A 22,534-nucleotide genomic window follows, 5' to 3' on the forward strand; every position below is an offset into this window, starting at 1 on the left:
TGATATGTGGATATTTGGAATTGTTCATGGAGCATGACAACTTTAGTGTTGCATTAATCCGAGGAATAAATGTAAACTGCACACGGGGACATTAGGGTAGAATGGCCAATAGGAGTCACGTGGTGAGTTACTATTTATGAAAAATATAATGAACACGTAAACGGATGATGTGATATGGCACTACGTGCATGATGATTTGATACTATTATTGTATTTTCTATAGTGACTAAAATGACATCGCTTGATTGGCATATTACATATTCTACTCACTGACCGACGGTGGTTGTTGCTCACCCCTCACGTTTTTATTTTACAGATGAGTTATTTGACAAGACAGGTGCTAGACGAGCTGAGTTTGGGTTAGACAAGGGATTTAAGAGTTTTCTTATTTTTGTACACTCTGTAAGGATTTTATAATAGTTACTTGTTTAAGAGAAGTTATTGTTTTATGTTTTTAGTTTTAGTTTTACTTTTACTCGCACACCGAGCGTGTGGTCCCATCGACTCCGGGTCCAGGGCATGATAAAGTAACTTTTTATTTCAAAAAAAAATTTATGTAAACTATCCTAATTTAATTGTATGAACATTTTAACAAAAAAAATATTTAAATTTTGATAGATATTGAAAAATTGCTAAACCAACACCATGAGTTTCATGGAATACTATGAAATAATATGAAACACTTGGAAGATATATATATATATATATATATATTTTAATATTTTATCCGTTGGATTTAAAATTGGATCATTAGATCTTTTTTTATCGTCAGATTTAATTATAATAGATTTTAGCCATTGAATTCAATAAATTTATAAATATAAAACTAAAAGTACACATATATGGTGAGCTAGCCCATTAACCCAGGGTGAAATTATGGGCTAAATTTGCCCCAAAATGAGTTTTGGGTTAAAACTCATATTTGGCCCAAGAGTTGGAGCAAGTTGGCATATGTTTAGAACTTAAAATTTGAGTTTTACTCCAAATGTTGGAGTAAGTCTTAGAGCATGTTTGAAAGTGCATTGAAAATGATTGAAAGACCGTTTAGTGAATATGTTTTTGAGTTCTAAAAGCATCTGAAGTGCATTTTAGAAGAAACACAAACTGATGTTTTTTCCAGGAAATACTTTAAGTATTTTTTTTCAAGATTCACTTGCATTTTTACTAAGAATTAGTTCCAAAAGCATCAGTGTTCTAAAAATCGGCCTAGGTGGTGCCTAGGCACTCCATGGTGGCCACCTGCCACGATTAACCCATAGTCGGAAGAAAAATCGGCAAAGAGATTAGGTGGGCACCGAGGCTACCCAGGCAGGCAACTGGGTGGCCTAGGTGGTGGTTTAGGCGTTCCAGATATTTTTTGCTCAGCAACTGGTTCTCTTTCTGGGTTCTGGTTCTGCATTTCAAACTCATTTCCATCGAAGAAGACGAGAGGAAGAAGAAAGAGAAATGAGTTTCTCTCTCTTCCCATTCACACCCACGTGATGGACAAGACATAAGACCACCCAACCTTTTTGTTTAATTATTTTTTAAATTGATTCCAATGGAATTGGGAAATGCAACTGACATAAACATATATTAAATTTTCATGTGGTGCACCCCACCTCCCTTTTATGTTGCATATTATCTCACTTAAAAAGTGCTTTCAACAAACTACAAATTTACAGTACATATTTTGACTTTTCTTTTAAGTTCACTATATATTTATAATCTTAGAAAATATTTCGTAAGTACTACAAACTTATAATCCTTTAAACTTTCATCTCATATTATCAAATTCACCAAAATATTAATAATATAAAATAATTTACTCAAATCCGCCTTGTTTGCCCAGGCCCCCGCCTAGGCGCTGGGCCCCAGCCCACTGCCCGACTAGCGCCTAGCGTCTTTTAGAACCTTGTTTTTGCATTTTATCATTCTTTTATTATCTTATCCATGGATTTCATACAAGTATAATTTTTTGTAAGTGTCAATATGCACTTATTTACAAGATGTACAAAAAATTTACCTAAATCCACCTAGGCCGCCTAGGCACTAGGCGCCAGCCCGTCGCCAACTAGCGCCTAGCGTTTTTTAGAACCTTGAAAAACATATACATTAAGAACGCTTTCAGTCAATTTAAAAACATCTTCAAACACACTGTTATTGTATATCATTTTCTTAGCAAATTAATAATTCTCTTTGCACTCATGATTCATGTCTAAAATATTCTCACTTGTAATCAACCTATGGCCACATTCATTATGTCATTTTATTCACTCACAAAATTTATATTGAATTATTGGATTAAGTTTAGACTTGTGCAGTTCGTTCTCTTATGGCAACGTCAATTCATCAAATTGTATTGAATAATTAATTGTAGAACACAAGTCCCTCTACTATGAATAATGAATAATATATTCTCCAATTCAAATCTCAGTGCTAAGAAAATTTAAGATGAAGTACGTTAAATGTTGATATTGGTTCATATGTGTGGATACAAATTTTGTACACAATTTATTTGATGAATTTCACCTACAAGAGAACAAACACCATTAGCATATTTGACAAACACGTTGAAAAAAGACCAAGGTACCCGCCTAAGGGTCTTCAATGCCTAACTCAAAAAAGTAGTATAGAGGAAAAGAGAACCAGAAGCCAATCTGTTTGACTTGGCTATTTATAGGAAAAATCCTAGCAAGCAGTTGGGAGGGGAGGCTATAGAGCATACTAGGCAGTCTTTAATTATGCATGCCATTCTTTGCAGTCTTTCCAACTAGTAGTTCTGAAGGTCCCTGTTGGTAAGAGAGCACATTCAGCAAACACCCAAGAAGAGACTCCGGATAGTTTGTACCGTGCAACCATTAAACCAAGGTATGGCCCGATAGCAAAAAGTATTAACGGTGGCCTAGACAGCCCATATTACATGTCATGAGCAGGGCAAATAGTCCATGACCCATACCATAGGTGGTGTTAGAACCAAATTCATGCATATCCGCGGACGGAGGGGAAATCCAATTGGAATTGCCCTCCAGCGAGGGGAAAATGAGGTTGATTAGGGTGTGTGGTTGAATCCAGATCGACCTACATATATTTGGCAAGGAGAATCAAGTCGCGTGTGAATTGTAAGGAAGAATGGTGTAATGTCTAATACATCGTGAACGAACCTTGACGAATAGCCTATGACAAGGCGTTCAGGAGATGAGTTCTTCCTGGACGTATCTATGCATAGACGGCGTCACACATGCAAGATGAGCCTTTGTTAGGCGTAGAGATAATGTAAGAGAGATGTATCTTCGGTTCTAATTGATTGATATAGATCATTGGATCATAAAAGACTTCGCGAGATAAATACCTAGGCTAGAGTATTTATAGACATCTTGAGATTCCTTGTAGGGAAAGTAGTCTCAATTAAATCGGGAGACTATATAGGATGGAATCTAGAATAAGATATTCAATCCTCCTAGGATTGTGATTACGTTGCCTAATCCTTAAGATATCCTAATTTGACTTGAATTAGGGTTTTCTTTATCATGTTGTGATGTAGGCCACACAACTCAAAATATCGAAGATTCAAAGACCAGCTAAGCATCACATGGTCAAAGGTCAACAGCTCACAACAAGCTTAGCTAACACACCCCGATCCTAGAATCAAGGCGTGCTAGCCGTCACGTGAGCGTGACGTAACCAAAAGTGCGATGCGGAAGCAAAAGATAAGAGAAATACGAAGGAATAAAAAAACCAACTACTAGCAATAATATCCAACTAGCATGCTAAAGTAAGTTTAAGTGTGAAACACACAAATTCAGAGCATAAGTACTAGGTGCAGTTAAGTAGGACCATAACTAAATTACAACACCCGCAGGTGAGTCCTACATTTATGTAGTCTATCAGTACGTCGTGGGAATCCTCGTGGGCCACCAACTCTGTTAACTAGAACCTGGAGGGGCACAAAACAAAATTGAGTGGGTCAGTAAAACCAAAGTTTTTCGAAAATCATTTCATTAAAAACATTTCTAACCCCTCGCTGTAAAACCTGTATACTTTCCTAGAAAATAACATAATATGCATATACTTCTTCAAATATCTCAAATCACCAATTTTTATCAAAACCCATAAAATATGCCATGCCATAAATGTCAATAACAGATTAAGAACACATCAATATAACAGATGACATAATGAATCAACCAGAGACCCTGCAGTTGGTCCTGTACGGTTAATTCCATAGCTCAATATCCAAACCAACCGGAGTCACCACGGTGACCTGTACGGCACTACTCTGCACATAAGTCGGAATTACCTGAAGTAGTCTGTACAACAAGAATGGTGTAATAATACGCTCTAGTGCTTCTCTCATCAATCATCTGTGCACATAATCTAAGGTCACCTACCAGTCGGAACCACCTCTAGTGATATGTACGACTAGCATGTCTGAACCCTCTCATGGTCTGTACGACATGCACCTACTTGGATCCAAGGTGAGCGTGCGGTGCGGGTGAATAATATAAGCACTAACACCAGGGGTGCAGGTTATAAGCTCTCAACACAATTCACATCATCAATGATTCACATGACTATGTAAAACTCACCTGATACTCACATGTGCGTCCATAGCACCAATTCACACGTATATATGCATCAATTATCAATTCATATAATTCATAATATGCATGCATGGCATCTTAAAACATACTTTCTTTTAAATTCAATTTCTGGGAATTTCAGTAGTATATAGGTAATAACAGAAAATAACTGCCTATTCACTGGTAAGTCGAAGGGTCGTAACCCTCGTGACGTCCCTGGATGCGCTCGTCCTCGGGATAGGTATCACCTATATGCGAAACAACTATAAAAATGTTAATTAAAGCACATAACCGACAATTCGTAATAACTTCTCATACGATGCTCAATTTGGGTATATTAATATACCACAGTGACCTACTCAACGTCACGGACGTCGAGGTATTTTTAGAAAAAAATTTCGAGGCCGCACACGCCCCCACGCGTCGGGAGGGGCACAGACCTACGCGCTCCATGTGCGTCATCTTCTTCCTCCAGTCGCTGGACTGGTTTTTCCGATCACCGGAAAACTGGAGATTTTTCAATCTCCTTGTTCTCCGTCATTTCTCAACCATTTTTCACACATTTTATATCAAAATGAAGCCCTAAGCATGTAGAATCACGATGTACTAGTTTAAGGCTCTAAAAACTACGAAATCTCACCGGAGAAATTCCAAGAAAACTGGCCAACTTCGAACTCAACGATCCCGACGTCCAAAACCTTCAAACTAAGCACTCCGAGCTTCCTTAGGACCTCACTAAGCTCACTGTAAGCTTAGAATTCCCTGAAATTCAACAATTCACGTGTGCATGAACAGTGATTTCAAAATGGGTCACGGGTTCGACGAGATTTCTAAGGTTTCCAATTCTAAAAGTAACACCATTCAAATCAGGAGGTTAAAAGGATGAAGAATCTCACCTTATTGGCGTCGATTCGTGGTGATTCGAGGGTTTTGTGCTTTGGTCCGTACAATTCGAAGGGATAGAGAGAGAGAGTGTGAGCTACGAGGGAAGAGAGAGAGGGCACGGGGAAGGAAAGGTTTGTCCCGTGCGTGTGTGTGTGTGGTCCACCCAAAAACAAGTCACTCTTAATTCCCTAACCACACAAATATACATACATCCTTTAATCCAACTTAAATTTTCCAAAACTTAGGAAAATATACATTATTCAAAACATGCCATACACATACCTTAGTAACTGTCAAGGGTACTTTCGTCATTTCACAACCTCGATAAATAGAATCTCGGGACGGGCTGTGACATTAGTAGCTCGATGCCCCAAGAAGCCAAGACTCACGTCCATAGTGGCTATGTGGACTCGTTTGCTTGACCAAAACCAGTATGCCTAACTGCTGGTGCTATGGCTAAAAGTTTCGCAAGACAAAGCGAAGTTCCAAAGATGGGGCTAAAGCGATTAAAACAATTTCTTAAATTTCTAGCAAGATGATAAACTTTCATGAATAACACCAAAATCCAACACAAGCTAAACAAAGTAGACTACTCATTATCATCTTGGATATTTATGGCTCTCCAATGGCCATCCCGTATTTAGCAGCCACCTTGCACTTAACAGTTTGCTCATTCGACACCTCATCTTCAGCATCTCTGATCATAGAAGTTTCATCCTCAATTGCTCCATTTACAACAGCTGAGAAATCACACTTGAGCAGTTTCCTTTGTAACAACGCGTCTCTATTTTTGCGATTTTATTAATTTTTAAAGGTGTAAATCGGACGATCTAGGCACATTCTCACATTGAGGTGCAAAATGGTATTTTGATACCCTCGGGAATTTCTTACTTGCTTAACGAATCTAACAAATAAGTTATCAATATTACGGTCTGCAGCCCGCAAAGTTTATAATAACAAACTAAGTAAAACAATTTTTCTTTTGAACATACTAACCCATTGTTTTGAAAACACATATATAATACTACATAATAGGTTTTCTGAAAAAACCCTAGCATGCCATAAAAACCTTTGTAAAACGTGTATGTATAAAGCAGTGCTCAATAATGGTAACATGGTCGCCCGAAGGCAAAACCATAAAATCTTTGTAAATTGAAATAATAAAGTACTCAACTAGGGGTATCATAGTCACCCGAAGGCATAACCATCACTCGAAGGTGAAGCTGTACGACACTGTGTTACACTATAAAAGAAATATATAACTACATAACACACTGACACTAGTCATGGCTAGTAAAGCTGTCCGACACTGGTTTCGTCAATGAAGCTGGGAGTATGTCATAAATATCTCACTACTCATCAAATGTGTCATATGGCCATAGACAAATGCATACTTATGTTGCATGTATGTGTTGTATGATTACCCACTAAGTAAGCACCGAAAACTTAAATCACCTTTCTCGTATCAAATCATCGGAGCTCAAAGCTCAAAGCATCATCTCATAAACCATAATAAATCAATCATGTGAAAACATAAAATCATATTCGTGAATCCATCATATATCGTAAAGCGTAAAAGGCCATGGTTCGTAAATCTTTTGTAAACGTAAAATTTCAATAAATCGTAAATAAATCATAAACAATGTGAAAAACGTAAAATCATTATTACACATAGTCCTGTTCATGTAAGAATATCTCTGCATGAACTCGAGTGTCAGCATATGCCGATAAGCACTTGATATGTTATGTTTGTTTATGCAAGATTATGTGATTACCGGACGTTAGATATTTATTTACAAAATATTGTGACATATTGAATTCTTGAGATATTGCAGGCTACGGTAAGTATTTTCATACTGTATGTAGTACGTATATTTTGGAAACTATACTTGTTTTATGGTGAAGGGTTATTACGTTTTCGAAAAGGTTTTTACAAAGCTTTATTTTTAGGTTTACTCACCCTTATTTTTCGCCCCTCTAGGTTTTAGTGTCAGAGTTTCTGTGTCGATGAGGATACTTGGCAAAAGTTGGAATAGGAGATTACCTTCGATGGTATATTCTTATCCTACTTTTAATATACTTTACTTATGCTTTGGCATCACGTGTGAATTGGGTTCATTCCGCTCACATGTGCACTCTTGCATTTAGGCATTTTTAGGTTTAAATTTACTCACATTTTCCACATCACTACACTTTATGGCTTCGTCACCTTCCTGGTGTTGGCCATCATGACTCGATTCGTAGTCCAAGTGGACATTTCAGGTCGGGGTGTGTCATCCTCCTTTTTAGAAGGCAATACAGACATGGTAGCAACAAAAAGAGCATGCTTTGGCGCCTCTTTGCAACTGAATCAACTTTCCCCTCACTTCTCATAGTGGCAAGCATTTCAGAAGCCAATCTAGACTTAGCCATAGTTGGATATTTCACTCTATGTCCGAACCCAGATGCTAGAAAGAGCTCAATAACGACCCTTTTAGAAGCAACAAAATTTCCACAAGCATCAAAGAAAGCCCTTGACTTTTTCTCAATTGAAGGTTCAATAAGCAGGCCAACTTACTTACCAGCAACAGGGACTCGCGCCAAGCCCAAGGGGTTGAGCCTTGCAGCTCACCCAGCTTCGTACCTCAATTTGTCGTTCCTCTTGGCTCAAGCCAAGCCGAGCTCTTGGCTTCTACCAGTCAACACGCAGCACCACCCCGACTACTGTTTTGCGATAGCACAACCTAAGAAAAAGAAGAAGGAAAAAAAAATTTCCTACCTTAATGCAGCAAAGGGAAGAAAAACAATGACAACGATAATCAACTCTTTGCAAGGGCAAGCAAAGAAGAAGGCTAAGGGAGGGAGAATAAATTTCCTCTGGCTTTCTCTATTTCTTGTTGGGATAAAAAAAATTTCTTCAAATTTATTTAACCCCCTGCTTAAGGCATGCTTAAATAAGCTTTGGTGGCAATTGTTTTCCTTTTCCTAGAAGACTTTACTTCTAAGACAAATTGGAAGATCTACATCAAATTGGGAAATAAATCTATACTCAAGAAAGACAAGATTGCCTTTATTGAACGGGTAGGGCACACAAATATTCCCACGCGCTGCTCAAAGCTTTGGAAGTTCAAGCAGTGGATTACTAATGCTCAAAGCTCCCCTGATCGTGGCATGATAAAGATAAGGCTCATTACTAAATCCTATTTTTAATATATTCCCAATTGAAGAACAACTCAATCAAGGAATCCCTATCACAATCACTTATGGCGCGTTTACTAATCCGTAATCAAATTGAGAGGAATCGGATTGAGGAGGAATTTGATTGAGGAGGAATTGAAATGAGGTGGAATCAGAATCAGATTCTTGTTGAAATTGTTTACTAAAACTGTCTGGAATCGGAATACAATTCCATAAAGCTGTTTACTAATTCAGCATAATCGGAATATAAACCAGTATGATTACTAAAATGCCCTTGTCCCAAATCAAATATTTTATATACTTTTTTTTAATAAAATTTGATATAGTATATAATAGTAACAAACTGATTCTGCATTGAGTAACAAACTGATTCTCCATGAAGTAACAAACTGATTCTGCATGAAGTAACAAATTGATTCTGCATTGAGTAACAAACTGATTCTGCATGAAGTAACAAACTGATTCTGCATTGAGTAACAAAATGATTCTGCATGTATTTACAGAGTTACTTTAGATCGATTGAATTTACTCTAGGTCGACTGAATTAATCAACTAACCGTTCCAGAACGTTAGATATGGTAGCGTGAAAATGGAAATAATACTCTAGGGTTAAAAGGATAATCTTGGAAATAATGAAAGTAGGTGAGGGCATAAAGGGAAAAAAGTTAGCATTCTGATTCCCCAAGCTATCCAGAATCCAAATACCTCCTTTATCTTAGGAATCCAAATCAGCCAAATATTGGAATTGGATTCCAAAATTTGTGTGGGACCCACTAAATTTTGATTCCTCCAGATTTAGTAAACACCGGAGTATACCGTAATCGGAATTCAATTCCGTTTCTTGATTCCGATTACCCTTACGTAAACGCGCCATTAGGGAAACTTCCTATAATTTGGATTTGTTTGAGAATGGCAGATGGGAGGCCTACCCTTCCTTAGTGAAAGCTAAACGGTTAAGGGGGTCTTTCCAGGACTGTCGCTGGTCTTAGATTCCAAGATCAACCAACATGGTGGCGGACTCGTTGGCATCACAGCGATGTGCGGAGATGTGCGATGTTTCCTGGGTCGATAGACCCCCATCTTCGTTAGTTTTTGTGCTTCAAAATGACAGTTTACCCTGTCTTCCGTAATGTAATAGGGGCAGTGGAGGGGGTGATGCGATAGCTTGGCTATGGCGTCTTCCTTGTAACTCCCTCTGCTGTCCGTTGTTTTTCTTTTGCTTTGCTGTCTGCTTGCCTTGTTGTAGGCTCTCCATGTTATGTTTGGCTTCTTTACCCGGGTAATGAATTCCCCAGTTTCCAATATATATATATATATATATATATATATATATATATATGTATATGTTGGGATTTACGCGCGCTTTGGCGCGTCTAGGATAAAAACGAAAGTGCACGACGCGATAAAAAGTCAAAGTAGCAAAACAAAAACAAAGGGGAAAGCCTCAGGAAAAAAACGGTCGCGAAAGATCGTCGTCGTTGACGATAAGCCAAAGAAATCGAAGAAAAAGCTCTCGATTGCAGGGTCGCTGAGCTCCGACGAATTCCATGGACAAGCCAGGCAAACATCAGGTATTCCAATTTAATTATTCAACCCCAAATTCAATTTCTGTTTTTCCAATCAATCGAAAATTGCGATTACATTTCTCAGAAATTTGAAATTTGATTCGAAATGGCGACCGGATTGCTCAGGTTTCGTTGAGAGGAGCGAGCGCCAAGGAGATTACCAGAGACGCGCTGCTCGAGAAGGTCTCTCAGGAACGAGAGCTCCGTCAGTACGCCCGACGGGCCACGGCTGCTGCTCTCTTCATTCAGGTGTGTTTTTTTTTTTGTTCTGTTTTTTTAGTTTCTTTTCTGTTTTTTTAGGTCTCTCAGGAACCTAAACCCTCTTTGGGTGTTGATTTTCGGCCTAAAGTAAGCGAATTTTATGCGAGCAAGAAGCAAAATGCAAAAAAAATGATAAAAAGGAGGAGAGTTTAGATTCTCTAGTGAGGGATATAAAAGGCTGTTTGTTGTTTATGTTTAATTTGTGTTTTCAGAGAGTGTGGAGGCGCTGCAGGGCAGCGAAGATTGCTGCGTTGGAGTTTCGAGAAGAGTGGGAGAAAGTAGTGGACCGGTATACTAAGTTAGCCTTCTCTGCAACATGGATTTCCAGCAATGTAGTGAGGCCTTTTCTTTTATTTGTTACTTGTTTATCTACTCGGCATAGGAGCATTCAAACCGCAGAAATGTGCTCTATGAAGACTTGCTTTCAGATTCTACTGGAAAGTGTGAATTCTACTGGTATGCTTCTTTTTGACAATTGAAAAGTTTTCTTGGTGTGTTTTAGCTGTTAGGTTGATTTCATTTTCCGTATCTAGATTCAAAGAAGAACTATTGTTCCCTGGCAATTGGCACTCTTGAAGAAAGAAGAGTCTGGAGTTATCAGTCAAGGAAACTGCTTTCTCTCTGCATGTTTGTTCTTTCTGAGTGTGACACGTCCTGTGCACGGGGTCAAGATTTTGTTGCTCTCACCTCCCTAGCAATGCGTTTTGTTGTTGTCTTAACTGATCTCAAAGGATGGAAGAGCGTTGCTGAGCTTGACTGGCTAAGTGCAGATGCAGCAGTGAAGGATTTAGTTCGGTTTATGGGTGGTGGTGAAAGTGGTCTCTACTTAGCCATTAGAAGATACATTAGCACGTTGGATCCTCCGGGATCTTCACAGATAAGCAGTAATATACAAAGAGATGATAGTCTTCTGATTACTGCAAGTACAATAACTTTAGCTCTCAGGCCATTTCATCTAGCTAAGTTTGATTCAGATGGCCCTGGCATATTGGATGTCCATTATGTTGCTGAGAAGTACTGCATGTTTCTACTTACAATTCCTTGTCTTACTCAACGCCTTCCAGCTGTGCTTATATCTGCTATGAGGCACAAGTCCATTCTCTCACCTTGTTTCCAGACATTATTGGTAAGGCTTATTAAATTTGAACCTAATAAGTGTAAATTCTTTTCAGTGAGATACTCCCTTTAATGTACACTCATTAGAATATATGCCTAAGTAGATTTATCAGTAGTTATGATCATGCTTCTGCGTGTTGAATCTTATATGATCTATGTATAACTTATGAGCAACTGCTGCATAATTCCAACCATAACCTGATATTTCAAATTGAAAGCTTATCTATCTCTATCTCTTTGCCATGTAAAGGGGATCTATTGCAATCAATACATTGACAAATTGTAGAAAAGGTCCCTCAACTTTAATCCAATTGGAGCAATGATCCCTCAACTAAAAATCCATGGCCACTGGTCCCTTAATTCATCAAAACGTGTAGTTATGGTCCTTTTCGTCAACTCCGTCAGAATTCCGTCAAAATGAGTTATTTTGGAAAGACCATTGCTACGATTGGGATAGAGTTGAGGGACCATCGCTTCAATTGGGTTAAAGTTGAGAGACCATTTCTCCAATTGGGTTAAAGTTGAGGGACCATTGCTACAATTTTTCTCATTTGGTTTTCCATATTTGCCCCTTGATTCAGCCTCACGTGCGTGACACGTGGCTCATTTTGACGATCTAACAGAGTTGATGAAAGGACCATAGCTGCACGTTTTTATGAGTTAAGGGACCAATGGTCACAGACTTTTAGTTGAGGGCCATTACTCCAATTGGGTTAAAGTTGAGGGGCCATTACAATTTCCTCCCTAATCTTATTAAGATTTTGGAGAGAGCATTTTTCTTCTTCTGAAAATAATACATGCTAGATCAACCAATTATTTTGGATTGGGAATTAATTTTATTAATGGCTCAATACTTTGTTGACACTTATAAGAGGTAAATGTAAACAGTAAACATATTGTGTATGGTACCTTGGAGTTACAAGTAGCAATGACTCAGAACATTTCTCCATTGGAGGCATTGTTTTTCATTTATTTTATTTTGAAGTTGTCGACTTGGGTAATTAATGAGCAGAACTATTAATCATGTATGATATTCGTGCTGTGTTTTGTTCATTCTACATAAATTGCATGCACCCATCTATCTGTCTGTCTATGTTATGTGAATTTTTAAAAAATTTCATCATCGTATTTGTCAGTATATAAGTGGTTTAAACCCAAGTTCTATTTTTTCCTTTCAAATATAACTTATATGCCCTGTAATTCAGACATGTGGGACCGATCAAACTTTTTCAGCTGATGGCAGATTTTGAAAGAGAAAATATTAAAAGAGATGTTAGATGTGGATCAGTCAAAGGTTCATTTTCTTCCCAAGGTGATTCCCCCAGTTGGTTGGGCTCTTGCAAACATTATATGCCTTGCAACAGGGACAGAGAATGATTCCATTGATCCTGGAGGGTTCAGTCAAGATTTGGATTTTGTATCATATGTCTCTGCTGTTAACACTCTTGCAGAAAACTTATTGTCTAGGCTTGAGAATGTTGACTGTGTCAAGGATAACCAGAATCTCCAAAGTGATGCTGGAACACATGAGAAGTCCAATACAGTTTTATGTGAGGGTGAGACGGGGTCCTTTGAGATGTACTTGGATATGTTTAGGCCTATTTCCCAGCAGTGGCATCTTACAGATCTTTTGGCAACAATGAACAAAGTTGGTGATATTCAAGGGTCTGAGATTCTGACACCAAAAAAATGGGAACATTTAGGGAAGTTGGAACTGCTAGATGTTGTGAATTTATATTCTTACATGCTCAGAATATTTTCATTCTTGAACCCCGCAGTTGGGTCGTTGCCTGTCCTTAACATGCTGTCATTTACTCCTGGGTTTCTTGAGAATCTATGGAGAGCCTTGGAAACTTACCTTTACCCTGGGGATCGTCACACCGGTCATTATCGTTATGATTGTATCAGTAAAAATTCTGGTGGTGTAGAAAAGGATAAGGGTTTTGAGAGAAAACAAAAACACACCAACAATGATGGATTTAATAAGTGGGTCAGTGTTCTTCATAAAATTACTGGCAAGTCACAAGCAAGCGTTGATTGTACAAATTTGAATGATAGTCAACCTAAGCCTAGATCTGTTCATGAGGATTCATCTGACGTTTGGGATATAGAACCTGTGAGGCATGGCCCTCAAGGTATCTCAAGAGACATGTCATGTATGCTTCATCTTTTCTGTGCAAGCTATTCACACCTGCTTTTGATTCTCGATGACATAGAGTTTTACGAGAAACAGGTAAACAGTTTTAGGTTTTTTACTTCTTATTTTCTATTTCCTATTGATTTTTTTGGATTTTTCAGTTCTGATCATATGAGCATTTTAATAGGTGCCATTCACACTGGAGCAACAACGGAAAATTGCGTCTGTTATCAATACATTAGTTTATAATGGATTTTCTCAAACTATTGGACAGCAGGGTAGACCCCTTATGGAATCTGCAATCAGATGCTTGCATTTAATGTATGAAAGGGATTGCAGGCACCAGTTCTGCCCTCCTATTTTGTGGCTTGCACCTGCTAGAAAGAACCGCCCTCCAAGTGCTGTAGCCGCCAGAACTCATGAAGTTTTTTCAGCAAATGTAGGGTCAGATGATGCTCAGGTTGTCCCAAGTATAGGCTCTCTTATAACTACAACTCCACATGTATTTCCATTTGAAGAAAGGTACGGAAATAGTTGACAAACTGAAAAATCAATGATTGCATAGTTCAAAGTTGTTTCTTCTGTATTGTTTGGCTGCCTTTGTGTACTTTCATAACTTTGGAGAAATCTTGTTTTTGTTGGTTGTTGAAACCCCATTTTGTGGCCTTTGAAGGACCTGTTATTGGCTTTTTCCACTGGTAGTTGTCATATGCCTTGGGGTTGAGGTGTGTTGACCTGAATGTTTGGTTTCTATATGTTTGCAAGTGATAGTGCAGAATTTGTCCAATGCAATATGCGTATGTGGCTACTCTGGCTTGTGAGGTTGAGTGAGCACTGGTTGGTGGGTGGGTTGGTAGGGCTTGTTCAACACCTATTCTTCATTGTTCATATAATTCTTCACTAAGTTTGAGGATATCGAATTATGTTCCTCACTACCTACTTTTTTTTAGTTTTAGCTTTGACATTATTTTAACTTTGGTTTTGAAAATCTTAAAAGGCCTCTGCTCTAAATTATTCTATGTTTATTATCCCGGCAGAGTTGAGATGTTTAGAGAGTTTATCAAGATGGACAAAGCCTCTAGAAAAATGGCTGGTGAAGTTGCTGGACCTGGTTCACGATCAGTTGAAATAGTAGTTCGCCGGGGTCATATTGTTGAAGATGGATTTCGGCAATTAAATTCCCTGGGTTCAAGGTTAAAATCATCAATCCATGTTTCATTTGTCAGTGAATGTGGCCTTCCGGAGGCTGGCCTGGACTATGGTGGATTATCCAAAGAGTTTTTGACTGATATATCAAAAGCAGCCTTTTCTCCCGAGTAAGTTTCAGAGTTTGTAAAGATAAAAAGCAATTACAAATTTGGCTTTCTGACATAGTAGCATATTTTTAAGTCAGTTTTCTAACCTCATCTTTCCAAATTGCAGTTATGGGCTATTCTCCCAAACCTCAACATCAGACGGACTTCTAATCCCTAACATGTCTGCAAGGTTCCTAGAGAATGGTATCCAGATGATTGAATTCCTTGGAAGAGTTGTTGGCAAAGCTCTTTATGAAGGAATTTTGCTAGACTACTCCTTTTCACATGTTTTTGTACAAAAGCTGTTAGGTCGGTATAGCTTTCTTGATGAATTGTCAACACTGGATCCAGAGCTTTACAAGAATCTCATATACGTGAAGGTGAACATTGTTTTTGTTGTTTGTCTTTGTTTCCTTTCTCATTTACTTTCTCAACCATCGGTCAATATTTTGATGATAATTTAACTAAATTGAATTCATGTAATACGTTTTGAGATAAAATAGTGAGATTCTTCAGGATTTATCGTAGACGATTTAAGAGATAAAACTTGGATGCGAAGGTAAGGAACTAATGTGCCTTGGCCTTTAAGGGGATATATGAAAATTATCCAACAGAAAAAGGCTACATGATGCCAGGACTACTAATTGTATACTTCAGAGGGTCCATATGGTTGCATTGCAACCCAAACTATTTGAAATAAGATGTTTTTGGTTGCTTTGTCTGAACTCTTTGAGATAAAAGCAATGGGTATCTGGTATCTGGAAGCCCCCATTCTGAATTAAGTTTGTCTTACCTGTATTAAAATGCTTCGCCACGTATTTTATTTCTTGAAAGATTTTGATCTTTAGTTGTGTGGTTATTGCAGCACTATGATGGTGATGTGGAGGAACTCTCTCTTGATTTTACAGTAACTGAAGAATCATTGGGGAAACGGCGTATCATTGAGCTTAAGCCTGGTGGAAAGGATGTTACTGTGACAAACAAGAACAGAATGCAGTACATTCATGGAATTGCTGATTATAAGCTTAACCGACAGGTTTATATTTCATTCTGGTTCAACTAATGAATATATATCTTTTGAAGATTTTTGAAAGAATTATTATTACAATATTGGTGAGAAAAATTACCTCATTTTATGTTGAATTGCAGATTTTTCCTTTCTCAAATGCGTTCTATAGAGGGTTAGCTGATGTCATATCACCATCCTGGCTAAAACTATTTAATGCAGGTGAATTTAATCAGGTAAGTCCCTGAATGCATGGGTCTGCTTGTAATTCTAGTGAATGTTAATGTATGACCGCTTGGTGCATTTTTTTATGGACGAATTCATATAAGATATGCATCTCTCGTAACCTAATGTGCCAATTAGTCTTATGCTTAATATATTGATCATCTTAAACTTTTAAGATCAAGTAGTAGTCCCTTTTTTCTTTCATTCCAAAGTAGAAAAGTAAAAAACATAAATAAGCACTATCATTCTTTCTTGGTTGTACTTTGTTCTGTCTTTGGTTTAGGTAGCTGACTGATAAGGTGACAATTTGGAAAGAATATCAATATGAATGGCTTTAAAAAGAATAGCAGAATTGTTCCTTACTTGCACCGAAATTGCAGGGGAAAAAAGTTTTATTTGTTGATCAATTGGGAAAAGGGGGATTCGAACTTATGACCTCTTCCAACATTGGGAAGAGAAACCAATAACCAAGAGCTAGTTGGTAAGAAGAAAAATGTTGAAATCTAACAATAGGGACCAGGGGAATTAAAATATAAGAGTCGCTTTAACTAAAGGATCCTTGTATGGAGCTATTTTATCCTCAGATTTTCTGGGTGGGCGCAAAATTTTCTACTTTAATCTTTTCACCATCTAAATTTGTTCATAGTGACAGTAATTGTTCATTACGGTCCAGTATTTGGTCCTCAAAATTACATTTCCTTTTAAGGTTTCTGAGCTTTCATGCGCATGAGTCCAATTGGTGTCAAAGACTGATCTATAATTACTATATGCAGTTGCTTTCGGGTGGAAACCATGACATTGACGTTGATGATTTAAGGAAGAACACAAAGTATACTGGTGGTTACTCTGAGGGGAGCCGGACGATTAAAATCTTTTGGGAGGTATTGACTCATCTTTAGAGGTTGAATGAGCCTATATAAATTTGTAGAATTAGGTTTTCCTATTTGAAGAAAGTACACTTGTGGTTTCTCCAAAATGATTCTTGTAAAGTATACATTCCCTTTTTTTTTTCCTCACTGAATCACTATGGAGTTCCATATTTATGGCCTATTATCTGTTACACATTCAAGAGCCCATATGCTCATATAAACATATTATGCTCTCTTTCTCTTCCCAACATCTGAGTGCGCTGATTCATGTCTGACTATCAGAAGAGAAGCAATCTAACTTTCATCGTTATCTGATTTTTAAATGATGAGCAGTCCTACTATTTGTTTGTCATATTTTATTGTGGTATATGTATTGTATCTTATCTTATACGTGCCCATTTTTTCCTTGGGATGCTTACAATCCTTTTATGTTTTATTGAGTTTCTTCATACCATTATCACAGGTAATGGAAGGATTTGAACCTAAAGAACGTTGTATGCTTCTGAAATTTGTAACCAGTTGTTCTCGAGCTCCATTACTTGGATTCAAACACCTGCAGCCTACTTTCACAATTCATAAGGTATCTTAATTGATCATCTACACCTATGTATGAAGTATATACAATCAATTTATCAAACTAACTCAAAAGTTTGTTCTTATATAGGTTGCATGTGATATCCCTCTTTGGGCAACAATGAGAGGACAGGATGTTGAGCGGCTTCCATCAGCCTCGACTTGCTACAATACTCTGAAGGTACAATAAAGGGAGAAATACCCCCTATCCCCGTATAATTTATCAATAAACATTTCAAAAAACAGTTCAGATATGCGACCGGACTACCACTTATATCTGCAGGCCAATTACGCTCATTTCTTTTTGGCTACAAATAACGCTTGTTTTTTCATTCAATGTGATGCCTGCAGCTTCCAACTTACAAACGTCCAAGCATTTTGAGAGACAAACTTCTATATGCAATCAGTTCCAATGCAGGATTTGAACTTTCTTGAGGTTCCCCTTCAGGTAATACTTTTTTTGTCTTGCCTTACTGAACCCTTAATCCTATCTTGTATGTTGCGAAATTTAAACTAACCGAAATTAGTCCAACTTAGTTCCAAATTTTATGCTCGCAAGCGTACGAATCGTTCGATGGTATAGAAAGCAAGCCCTTAATATCGTCCCACAGAAATTAATCTAATTCTAAACAACTAACTTAAATCCAATTGCAACGTAGTGAAATTTAACAAAGATTGATAAATAATGATGGTTTTGAGAGTTGATACTAAAAGTAAAACAAAACAAATGAAAACAAGAACGTATGATCACAACAATGTTTTAAAAGGCTTGCCTCAGAGCGCGCCTAGGCACCTTGTGAGGCTGGGCTTGAGGGTTGCCGCCTCTGTTTTGAGGGAGTGGGCGGAAGGTGCCGCCGGAGCCGCCTAGGCGCGCCTCAGGGGATTTTTTTTATTTTTTTTTATTTTTTTTAATTTTTTATACTCCCAAACCCAAATTTTGGGTAGGGTTTTAACTGCCTCATACCTCTTCCTTGCACTATCATCCCTCTGCCTTTTTTTTTTTGTTTTTTTTTTTATATAATGGATGTGTGTGCTGTCTGCGTACATTGTTATATGTGGGCTCATTGTGCTTTTCATACTCTATTTTATATATATATATATATATATAATATAATATATATATATATAATATAATATATGTATATATATGTGTGTCTATGTATTTATAATACATGTGTGTGCTCAAGGTGATTATTGATTAATAATCTTCTTCTTTTTTTAATATAATATATGTGTACGCTCAATGTATATATTAAAAAATTTAGGTCCCGTGAGGCTTCGCCTCACGCCTAGGCTGTGCTATCCCTCTGACGCCTCGCCCATGCCTCATGCTTTTAATTCATTGGATCACAATACAAAAAGTGGCAGCCAAGAAAACAAGTTATAATTCAATCGAGTAAAACACTAGAGCGTCCGACTCACCATAACCAATCCTACTTATTTCTTGCAACGAATTACTAACAAGTACTCAATCTCATTGATAGTCAAATTTCCCTAATTCATGTAATATCTATGGCATCTAGACTATTATGTATATTCCACTATGCAACCATCCATGACATCTAGATTAGTTTAACATATGAAACTCATTACGATTAGTGGAAATTTATATAAAGACTACACAAATCCTAGAGTATGGCATCTACTACTAGGTAATTTATGGTATATATTTGCAAGAAGCTATCGCTCAAGTTGAAAACATGACATCTGTTCAACTTGCATCAAATTTACTAAGAAAAAGTCAAGATGGTAAGCACAGCAAACGATACTCAATGAAAATTGAAAACTTGAAAATAATTCAATTCAGAATTTGAGCATTCATAGTCATGGCTACATCGTAGCCCTAGCTAAAAGAAATTAGTTTCGAAACATAACTGGAAATATTATTGAATTCATAAAAAAAATTAAACGAAAAATAAGTTCAGAAAAAGCCTGAAAATCCCCCTTCTCTGCCGATGCCTTCTTCAATGATAACCCTCCTTTTTTTTTTTTGCTTCTTCGCTCCCTTATTCCTTTCCTTTTCCCCTTTTACGTTTCCGTAACCAACGAAAGATTAACCCCAATTGATTGCTGACAGTAAAAGAGAGGAAACGGTAGAAGTCTTCAATTATGTGCTGGCCACTCTTTGGTACATTAAGGCACCCAAATGAATTCTGCATCTGTTAACATTAAGTTCTGCTTTTGATCTCCTTGCTGCCGTTTCTCCTTTGTTTCAATAACTCTTTCATTGCCATCAATAAATCCATTTATGCAACAGCCAAGTCTCTCTCTTTGATGCCTTCACTCCAAAACCCATAATAAAAGAGAACACATACCACAAGAGAATCAAACAAAGTAGGAGCAAGAAAATATGGGAATAACATTCCTCTGCTTTCCTTTTCCGTTCTCCCCCAACTGTGCAACTGCAATTTCACCAACTCAATCGCTGCCTCTTTGATGTGATCTCCCATTTTTCTGATTTTGTAGCAGTCAATTCCCCGCTTTTCTTTGAGATAGTGAGTCGGTTCCTCCTGGAAAATGGTAAAAGTCGCAAGCCATTCAATCATCTTTTGAGACAGATCAAATTGAAGTTTGATGCCCTTTAGGTATTGAAGTGGCCACATGGAAGCAAAACAAAATGGTCCAAAGGATAGAAATATTGCCAGCTTTTACCATGTAGACCCTACATAAAAATTATGAGAATAAGATGACTTAGATAATGCCTACACATGAATCCAAAAGAACGAAAGCTCCAGCAACTTCCACTTTGACTAGAAATTAAACTAAAAATCTTAGGAATGTTGCCTTATTATTAATCTAGTCATAAAGGCACAAATCTCTGAAATTCCTTTCATTTTCGTCCAACTTATCATAAGAAAATGTAATCTTTGTAGCAAATAAATAGTAAATATGTGATCATCATTGTACTAACAGTATTGCTCACCAGTTACATACTAAAATTAGGTGAATTTTGATTGTCCTTGATTGTACGGATTTTGAAAGCCGTAAAACTATTACAGATAGGTCATACTGAACAATGGAAAAGAATAACCCATAGCCTCATATTCTTGTCCACATTAGTCATTCCGGACAGAAGATAGAAGTTATTAGAAAGGGAAGAAAAATACTTTAAATTATCTAATAAGATGGTAATTTCACGCACTGATTGCCTTAAAAGTTTTCATTTTTCCTTTTCATGTATAAAAATGATTTGGCAAATCACTGAGAAAGCATCAGTTACATAGCTTCAGGTTCATGCATGGGATTTACTTTCACTAACTTAGAGCCCATTTACAGATCCGGGTCATGACCTTATTAGCACTAAGGATCAAAACACCTGAAATTTCGCAGAGGACATCATCTGTCACTCTTACATGAAAAGCAAAGGACGAAGTACTAAAATATTATCATATAACATATCTAAAAGATAAAGAGAGTGCAGTAGTATTAGATTATGCCGCTTTGGAAATAGATTCAAGATATGAGGTCACAACCCTGTTGAAGTAGATCTCTAGCTAAGACCCGTTGGCGGCTTCAGAGGGATGGAATCCATCCCAAAACACATAACCAGTCGCATTGGTACATGTTCCTACGGACCTAGAGTTGCAAAGCACAGAGGTCTTTAATATACCTGTTCCACAACAAGCTCTTCTCGACTCAAAGAACCCTGTCGCATGAATACATCACAGAAGTATTAGAAATTCACTACTCTTAGCATCAAACAGATTTTTTACTGTATTCATGTAGCAGTCTTGTTTTGTGAATGCTGAATGATGTATGTTAAGTTAAAGAGGGAATGGATTTGTGATAGAGGAAATATATTTTACAAGACTTCAAAGAGGAGGCTGAGATTTTTCCCTTCGTTGTTAATACATTTGCTATCTAGAACTACCTTTGTTCTTAAGCAACAATTTAGGTGGGAGGGGAGAGGACTTTGTCTTCAGTAAAATGTCAAAAATTAAACATTGATTAACATACTTAAATTTTTCTTGACAATGAAATTTTGTAACTAGTATAGTTTTTATTTTATTGATTGGTTGTCGAAAAAAAAAAACGAGAATTCTTTTATGTAACTAATATGGTTTTTATTTTATTGAACGGTTAACTATTCAACAGTGAGGTTCCTTACCATTATCACCAGGATTCGCAATTATATCCAGAAGAGGCTGGAAGATATTGAAGACCACAAGCTTGAGGCATGGAAGCCTGTTCTTCAAATCTTGAGATGTGTTGTTTAGCTTATTGTTGAAAAAAATGGCATCTTGGTTTAACCTTGGGATGCACTCGTTAGTTCAGGAGCCAAACAGGGTGATTGCTGCTGGCCAACACCCGGTTGGTGGTAAGTTTGTGACTCCAACATTTCGTGCCTCGAGTGCATACAAATTCTGTCAGTGTGCTGCATATGTCATGAGTGTATTTGAAGAAACAGAGACTGATGTACAATTTGCTATATGAAACATAATTGGATTCGGTTCTGATGCAAATCTAAATCTATACGATCACTATGCACTTAAATCAGTTCTGTTTCACGTACATTTAGATGTGGTCAGCAAACATCATTGAGTAATGTGATTATTTCTTTTTTTGGGGATCATGGACAAAACGAGTAGCTAGATAGATATAGCAAAGATCTGACCAGGTTTGATACTGACTGTTATGTGAAAATAGTATTGATGTTTTATTTAGAAAAAGCACTTCTATGGGAAGTTGCAGAAGTCTAGAAAAAGCACTTCTCCTTCGAATAAAGAAGAGAGTAAATAGTATGAATAATCTGAGTGTGGAGTGACCTGAATGAAAGTGGAATATGATCTAATGAGAAAGTTTGAGAGTTGGAAGAACATACATATATACCGGGGTGTATATATCCCCCCCCTTCTTTCTATC

The 22,534-nt window shown here is 37.4% G+C and overlaps 1 protein-coding gene and 1 long non-coding RNA gene across 2 annotated transcripts; one reads left to right on the plus strand and one right to left on the minus strand.

Annotated features, from left to right (window-relative positions):
- The first annotated feature begins 10,035 nt into the window (after window positions 1–10,035).
- Window positions 10,036–22,134, plus strand: LOC103454721 (E3 ubiquitin-protein ligase UPL7). Its single transcript, XM_008394321.4, has 15 exons — window positions 10,036–10,195; window positions 10,316–10,438; window positions 10,663–10,906; window positions 10,984–11,576; window positions 12,810–13,799; window positions 13,891–14,225; window positions 14,741–15,019; window positions 15,126–15,378; window positions 15,864–16,034; window positions 16,148–16,240; window positions 17,003–17,110; window positions 17,562–17,678; window positions 17,763–17,852; window positions 18,023–18,119; window positions 21,767–22,134. Exons 1-14 carry the CDS (start codon window positions 10,172–10,174, stop codon window positions 18,104–18,106), a joined length of 3,504 nt encoding a protein of 1,167 aa, XP_008392543.3. The 5' UTR covers window positions 10,036–10,171; the 3' UTR covers window positions 18,107–18,119; window positions 21,767–22,134.
- On the minus strand, window positions 19,441–21,479 carry LOC114820835 (uncharacterized). Its single transcript, XR_003768308.2, has 2 exons — window positions 21,145–21,479; window positions 19,441–20,333 (listed from the first exon to the last, which is right to left on the minus strand). It is a non-coding gene; the product is annotated as an uncharacterized lncRNA (long non-coding RNA).
- Window positions 22,135–22,534: the final 400 nt, after the last annotated feature.

This window comes from Malus domestica, chromosome 14, assembly GCF_042453785.1.
Source record: "Malus domestica chromosome 14, GDT2T_hap1".
Lineage (NCBI taxonomy): Eukaryota > Viridiplantae > Streptophyta > Magnoliopsida > Rosales > Rosaceae > Malus > Malus domestica.

Excerpts from the sequence above, each read along its gene's own strand:
- LOC103454721 (XM_008394321.4), top strand. The coding sequence starts at position 10,172 with ATGGACAAGCCAGGCAAACATCAG. Across the intron at positions 10,907-10,983 it reads GGAAAGTGTGAATTCTACTG|ATTCAAAGAAGAACTATTGT; the intron begins GTATGCTTCTTT and ends TTCCGTATCTAG. Across the intron at positions 15,020-15,125 it reads AAAGCAGCCTTTTCTCCCGA|TTATGGGCTATTCTCCCAAA; the intron begins GTAAGTTTCAGA and ends TCCAAATTGCAG.